General features: G+C 51.9%; 1 protein-coding gene across 2 annotated transcripts in view; it reads left to right on the top strand.

Moving 5' to 3' along the window:
• GIP (gastric inhibitory polypeptide) overlaps window positions 1-7,139 on the top strand; it is a 7,155-nt gene extending 16 nt beyond the window's left edge. The window contains exons 1-6 of one of the 2 annotated variants that reach the window (XM_005653967.4): window positions 1-56; window positions 1,647-1,749; window positions 3,777-3,923; window positions 4,462-4,551; window positions 5,559-5,660; window positions 6,991-7,139. The exon at window positions 1-56 is cut by the window's left edge and continues 16 nt beyond it. In XM_005653967.4, coding sequence (XP_005654024.3) covers window positions 1,664-1,749; window positions 3,777-3,923; window positions 4,462-4,551; window positions 5,559-5,660; window positions 6,991-7,000 — 435 coding nt within the window. In that variant the 5' untranslated portion in view covers window positions 1-56; window positions 1,647-1,663 and the 3' untranslated portion in view covers window positions 7,001-7,139. Of the gene's footprint in view, window positions 57-1,646; window positions 1,750-3,776; window positions 3,924-4,461; window positions 4,552-5,558; window positions 5,661-6,990 lie in introns of those variants that run through there. The other variant, NM_001287408.1, reaches the window with a different exon arrangement.
• Window positions 7,140-7,461: the final 322 nt, after the last annotated feature.

Raw genomic sequence — 7,461 nt, 5'->3', positions numbered from 1 at the left:
AGAGGAGGAGACCCCCTGTCCTGTCTTTCTCCTGGGAGAGCCGGGAAAGAAGCCTGGTAAGAGAGGAGCTGGGATGGGGGTGTATGCAGATGTGGACAAGACATTGGAGGGGTGGGTCTTGGCATCCCCAAGATGTTCACCCCAGTAGCTCACTTTCTTTTCCTCTATATGAGAAATAAAAAGGTGGCTCTGGGAGTTCCCATTGTGGCTCAGGGGGCCAAGAACCCAGCTAGCATCCATGAGGACATGGTTTTGATCCCTGACTTGCTCAGTGGGTTGCTGCGAGCTGCGGTATACGTTGCAGATCCAGCTTGGATCCGGTGTTGCTTTGGCTGTGGCACAGGCTGGAAGCTGCAGCTATGATTTGATCCCTAGCCTGGCAGCCTGGGAACTTCCATATGCTGCAGGTGAAGACTAACCGCCCCCCCTCCCCCTCCCCCCAATAAAAGGCGGCTCTGAAGGTTTCTTTGACACCCAGGAGACAAGGCAGGAAGATGAGGTCTTTTTTTTTTTTTTTTTTTTTGGGTCTTTTTGCCTTTTCTAGGGCCGCTCCTGCGGCATATGAAGGTTCCCAGGCTAGGGGTCTAATTGGAGCTGCAGCCGCCAGCCTATGCCACAGCCACAGCAACTTGGGATCCAAGCTGCATCTGCGACCTACACCACAGCTCGTGGCAACGCCAGATCCTTAACCCACTGAGCAAGGCCAGGGATCGAACCCGCAACCTCATGGTTCCTGGTGGGATTCGTTAACCACTGAGCCACGACAGGAACTCCGGAAGATGAGGTCTTGCAGCCCACACATCTCTAGGTGTAGCTTTGGTATTCAGGGCTTGGGTGGGAAGTTCCTTCCTTAATTGTTCTTCATCTCTGCGGAAGGCACCCTGATGACACGGGGTGAACTCTCGGTAGAAGGGTCGGACCTTCCCTGAGTGGAGATAGTGAGAGCGGAGCAGGGGAGGGTGGGATGGTTCTACTTGTGGTTTTCCCTGAGGGCAAGAGGTCTGTGATGATTTAGGTAATAGCCAATTTGAGAGCCAGAAGACTGGCTGGTATGAGCTTTGGAGGGCTCTAAAGGCATAATCTTACCAAACCACATGCCTGTGCTGTCTAGCCATGGGAGCCAGGAAGGGGGTTGTCCAGGCATACAGGTCTTTGGATAGCTCCCCTACCACCCTCCTCCCACCGGGCTCAGATGCCACTTAAAAACAAAAAATAAAAAGCAGGTTCAGGAGTTCACGCTGTGGCACAACGGGATTGGTGGTGTCTCTGCAGCACCAAGATGCAGGTTCAATCCCTGCCTGGCACAGTGGGTTAAAGGATCCCGTGTTGCCGCAACAGCAGCAGCGTAGGTCCCACTGTGGCTCAGATCTGATCCCTGGCCCAGGAACTCATGTACCACAGGGCGGAAAAGAAAAAAAAAAAAAAAAAAAAAAAGAAGGTTCACTCTCAGCCAGGATCTGTCTCTTCTAGTCACTAACGCTAATGGCCAGCACCCATCACCATTCCCAAGGTCTTGCTCCAGCCTCTTAAAAAAGTTGCATCCTGGGAGTTGGAAGTTTCAGAGGCCCCACGCGCTCCCCCTCTGCTGGTTGCTCCCTCAGCACAGAGCTTCCACCTTAGGCTGGTCCTTGTCTCTCTTTGCTCAGGAAATAACCCCTGGAAGATGGTGGCCATGAAGACCTTCTGTCTGCTGCTGGTGTCCCTGCTCCTGGCAGTGGCGCTAGGAGAAAAGGAAGAGGGTCACTCCAGGTTGGTGTGAGAAGGAACGGGTCAGGTGCAGGAGAGGGAGTTGGCGGCTGACTGGGTTCGGTTTTGGGTGGGGGGTGAGAAAGGGAGGAATTCCAGGCCAAGAGGAAAGATGCTTGAGGACAAAAACCTTCCAGTCGGAGTGCTGAGTGAGGCTAGAACCAGAGAATATTTATATACCATATTTACTTGCAACCGTTGCAGCAGGAGAGACTGTGGTTAGATCTCTGGAAGGACATCTCAGGAGTTAAGTTTCTAAAATAGATGACAGCATCTCCTTTCCTAATAAAAGCCTTCGCCATTCATTTATGCGTGCATTTGATCAACTTTTAATTACTTATTTATTTCATTTTTAGGGCCGCATCCACAACATATGGAAGTTCCCAGGCTAAGGGTCGAATGAGAGCCCGCAGCTGCCAGCCTACACCACAACCACAGCAACTTGGGATCCGAGCCGCTTCTGCAACCTACACCACAGCTCACAGCAACGGAGGATCCTTTAACTCACTGAGTGAGGCCAGGGATCGAACCCTCATCCTCACAGATACTGATTGGGTTCATTACCACTGATTCACAATGGGAAATCCCTTGATCAAATTTTATTTTATTTTATTTGCTTTGCTTTTTAGGGCCGCCCCTGTGGCATATGGAAGTTCCCAGGCTGGAGGTCCAATCAGAGCTGCAGCTACGGGCCTATGCCACAGCCACAGCAACGCCGGATCCCTGACCCACTGAGTGAAGCCAGGGATCGAACCCACATCCTCATGGATACAAGTCAGATTCATTTCCGCCGTGCCACAATGGGAACTCCCCTTGATCAAATTTTAGAGTGGGCTTCCTGCATGCCGGGCACAGGGGATATACATGAAGAGTGGGCCATAAATGCCACCTGTCCTCACAGAGCATATAGGACCAAGAGGAAACCAAACCCTCTAGACGAGAGCTTCAGACTGTCAGGACTCGTGGGAAGAAAGGCAGAGAGGATCATGAGTGACTATGGCAGGAGGCTGTTTGTGTTTGAGGATGACCAAGAGAGACTTGCTGAGTAAAGGGGCCTTCTCGGGTGCAAGGACAGGCCATATGCCCCTGTTAAGTTGGGCTCAGCAGACTGGAGGCACGGCTGTCAGACAGGTACAAGGAGAGACATCATGCAGAAGTTAAAGACCAGGAGTTCCCTTCATGGCTCAGCGGTTAAGAATCCCACTAGGATCCAAGAGGATGTGGGTTTGATCCCTGGCCTCGTTCAGTGGGTTAAGGATCCAGCGTTGCTGTGAGCTGTGGTGTAGGTCACAGATGTGGCCTGAAGCCCGAGTTTTCTATAGCTGTGGTGTAGGCCAGCAGCCGTAGCTCTGACTTGACCCCTAGCCTGGGAACCTCCATATGCCGAGGGTGCAGTCCTAAAACAAACAAACTGGAGTTTCTGTGTAGCTCAACAGTTATGAACCCAACTAGGATCCATGAGGATGCAGGCTCGATCCCTGACCCGACTCAGTGGGTTGCCGTGAGCTGTGCTGAATCTCAAGTGGCTGTGGTGTAGGTCCCAGCTGCAGCTCCAATCAACCCCTAGCCTGGGAACTTCTTTACGCCCCAGGTGAGGCCATAAAAAGCTAAAAAGAAAAAAGAAAAAAGAAAAGAAAAAGAAAAAAGCTGACTCCCAAGAAATGGGCTGTTTCTTTCTTTTCTTTTCTTTTCTTTTTTTTTTTTTTTTTTTGTCTTTTTGTCTTTTTACCATTTCTTGGGCTGCTCCCACGGCATATGGAGGTTCCCAGGCTAGGGGTCCAATCGGAGCTGTAGCCGCCAGTCTATGCCAGAGCCACAGCAATGCGGGGATCCGAGCTGCGTCTGTGACCTACACCACAGCTCACGGCAACGCCGGATCCTGAACCCACTGAGCGAGGCCAGGGATCAAACCCACAACCCCATGGTTCACTAGTCGGATTCATTAACCACTGGTGCCATGATGGGAACTCCCGCCTCTGCTCCTTCTTTGTCATCCTGGTTTTCCTCTCTCTCCCCTCCCTGCCCCTCAGATTCCACACTAAGGCCAGTGGCTCCCAGCCTCGTGGCCCCAGGTACGCCGAGGGGACTTTTATCAGTGACTACAGTATTGCCATGGACAAGATCCGCCAACAAGACTTTGTGAACTGGCTGCTAGCACAGAAGGGGAAGAAGAGCGAGTGAGTCTTGGTGCACCCCTCCTGCTCCCTGTCCCCTGTGTTGCACGTGTCCAGGTGACACTCATGGGAAGTGAGACAACCCAGGACCCTGGCTCAGGCAGCCGTCGGGTCTAGGAGCAGGTCTAGGGCAACATTCCAATCCTTTTCCTCTAAGAGGAAGGGTCTGGGAAGATTGGGGGGAGGGGCTCATAGAGGCTTCTCAGTTGGCGTGGGGTGGCGCTGGGGATGAGGGCAGGGGAGCCGAGTGGCTGCCCATGGCTATTCAATGGTGGCAAATTCAGACTTTGGAAACAGAATAAACTGCTCTCATTATTCTTTTTCTCTTTGCTGGGTCCCTTGCCCTCATTGTTTGGTCCGCCTGGTAGTTTCTGAAAAGCTTCCCACTGGCAGCTGAAGATAAGCAGTGGGGAGGTTGAGTTGCGAAAGAGGTACCCTCAACTCCTTGAGTTGAGGTACCAAAAGATTGGAGCTTCTTCGGACCAGAGAACATATGGACTCTCCCCTTGCCCCACCCACTCCCTAATCTTTATTTTACCAGCTGGAAACACAACATCACCCAGAGGGAGGCCCGGGCCCTAGAGCTGGCCCATCAGTCTAACAGGAAGGAGGAGGCGAGGGAGCCGCAGGGGTGAGTCAGCCCACAGGGGAAGGGGTGGGAGTGGGGCCTCCTGACCCGCCCCCACCTCATTGTTCCCTTTCCCAGACTCTCCCAGAGCAGGGCTAGGCCCCAGATAAGCATCCCCTTCTACTCTGAGTTCAAAGAGGGGTCTCTGCTGAACTCCCAGAGGTCAACCTAAGCTTAAGGGAGAAGCCTGGGGGGAATAGGGGTAGGTGTCAAATCTGGGAGGGGATTTGGGGCCAGGGTTTCCAAGATTGATGACTTAGTGTGCAGAGTCACCAAGTCGAGGAGAGGGGCGCAAAAGAGACTTCAGAAACTGGCTTCTCCTCTTCTGCCCACCATACTTCAGGAAAGCTTTTGTGGAACAGGGACCCTCCCAAGGCCAGTTCCCTGAAATCAGCTAGCCCCTCTCCATAGGAAGCTGAGGAATCAATGACACAGATCATTCTAAAGAGTGAATATTCAGAGTTCCCTTCATGGCTCAGCAGTTAATGAACCCGACTAGGATCCATGAGGATGTTGGTTCGATCCCTGGCTTCGCTCAGTGGGTTAAGGATTGGGCATTGCTGTGAACCGTGGTGTAGGTCACAGATGCATCTAGGATCCCATGTTGCTGTGGCTGCGGGGTAGGCTGGCAGCTACACCTCCAATTCGATTCCTAGCCTGGGAACCTCCATATGCCACAGGTGCGCCCCCGCCCCCCCCAAAAAGGAGTGAATATCCCCAAAGTAATCTCTTGGGGTTTTGGAATGCATTCTGGGGGACACTTTTCGAGGTGGATGGGTGGGCTGGCTTCTGCTGGAGTTCTTTGTCTCTGCCTCTATTGAAGAGCCTATAGTACCAGGCAGACAGATCTGGGTGGAGCTTTGAAAGCTGAGATAACTGAGAGGCAGCTGTGTTGACTTGCACCCCGCCCCCGACCCTGTCCCGCCATCTTGGAGTCCCAAGCCCTGTATTTACTCTCTTGCGGTGGGGCCCAGTCTAAAAGGGCCTGTCGGAGACTTTCTCCTTTGTAGCTCCCTCCCCCAGAACCCCGGTGATGATGATGTGCTAAAGGATGTACTGACTCGAGAGCTGCTGGCCTGGATGGTGGAGCAGTTGGAGCTCTGCAGACTCCGGTAAGACTTTGGTGGCTTTGGGTGTCTTGCATAGGGTGGTTGTGAGCTTGAGCTTTGGGGTCAGATGTGGGTTCAGCTCTTCGCCCCAACACACACTAACAAATTACTTGGACTCTCTGAGCCTCAGGGTTTTCATGAAAATTGGGGCTAGTGAAACCACTTCAGGGGATTTGGTGGGATTTAAACAAGATAATGCAAGGGACAGGCCGAGAGCAACATCTGCAGAGTACCAAGAGTTTGGTCATGTGGACAATTATTAGTACTACTTGCATTTCTCCCTCAATGTCCTCCAGGTGAGACACTGCTCTCACCTCCCCTGCCCACCTGAGCCCATCCTATCCTCAGCTTTCCTCCTGTATCCTTGTGCCATGCGCAACTTCTCGATGATGGACCCACGAGAGATGGAGGCACGTTGCCCTTCTCTGTAGCTGCTGCTGGTCTCAGTAGTCCTTGAATCCATCTCATCAGCTAGGAAGTCTTTCCGTCTCTTATGTCTCAGAAGCAAGGGATGGCTCAAAACCATGGAACAGGAGTTCCCGTCGTGGTGCAGTGAATAACGAATCCAACTAGGAACCGTGAGGTTGCAGATTTGATCCCTGGCCTTGCTCAGTGGGTTAAGGATTCGGCGTTGCTGTGAGCTGTGGTGTAGGTTGCAGACGAGGCTCAGATCCTGAGTTGCTGTGGCTCTGGCATAGCCCAGTGGCTACGGCTCCAATTAGACCCCTAGCCTGGGAATCTCCATATGCCATGGGTGTGGCCACAGAAAAGGCAAAAAGACAAAAAGACAAAAAACAAAAAACAAAACCATGGAACAGATCCTTCCACTTGAAGGGTCAGACAGGACCCTCAATTAAGATGCAGAGGACGGAGTTCCCTTGGGTAGGACAGCTTAAGGATCTGGCATAGTCCCTGCTGTGGCGCCGTTTTGATTCCTGACACATGAAACTTCTGCATGATGCAAGTGTGCCCCCCCCCCAAAAAAAGATGCAAACACCAAGGCACAGAAACAAAAATAAATTCAGACTTCAGTTCTGGGAAGTTGAGGGACAGAGGGGACAAATTTGGGATGACTTCCTGTACGAGGGTTTGAAGGAAGAGATGGATGTGACCAGAACGGTGAAGAAGAGAGTGTGAGAAAGTCTCCCCAGGAAGATGGATAACAGTCTCTGTGCTTTTGGGAATCATTTTGATGATTTATAATTAAAAAGGTAATCTGGAGGTAGGAGCCTTTGAACTCTGGCTGGGCGCCAGGATAAATTTACTTTACTGACTCCAAGCCGATACTGACCCTCTTCTCCACCTCTCCCCCTCCTCCCTCTACTCTGCACAGGTTTCCGTGACACCGACCAAACCCAGCTCAGGATTGGACTCTGCCCTTCACGTACTGAGCTCCTGCCCCAGCTCCACTCCAGGATACCCCAAAGAAACCAAACTAAGTTTAAACCAAAATAAAATCTTTGTGCCCAAAGTCAAAACTTATTCGTGTGGCTACTGAGCACTGATTGCATCATTGTCCGTGTGTGTGTGTGTGTGTGTGTGTGTGTGTGTGTGTGTGCGCGCGCGCGCCACCCAGGGCAAAGGAGATACGCCCCTACCCATCTGTCGATTCATCTGTTTTTTTCCACAAACACTTATTGGGCACTTAACATAGGCAGCGACTGTGCTGAACCCTGGGTATACAGCCTGAACCCTGGGTATACAGCAATGATGGAGACAAGACACCATCCTTGGTCCCAAGGAGTTTATAGTCTAGTGGTGGGGAGAGACCTTAATCTTTTCTTTCCTTTCCTTTCCTTTTCTT

This window comes from Sus scrofa, chromosome 12 (genome assembly GCF_054392235.1).
Source record: "Sus scrofa isolate SSC_HxYL_T2T_F1_AM1 chromosome 12, Sscrofa_HxYL_maternal_Yorkshire_Landrace_v2.0, whole genome shotgun sequence".
Taxonomy (NCBI): domain Eukaryota; kingdom Metazoa; phylum Chordata; class Mammalia; order Artiodactyla; family Suidae; genus Sus; species Sus scrofa.
Note: the sequence above shows the minus strand (reverse complement) of the source record. Positions and strands in the feature narration are given on the sequence as shown.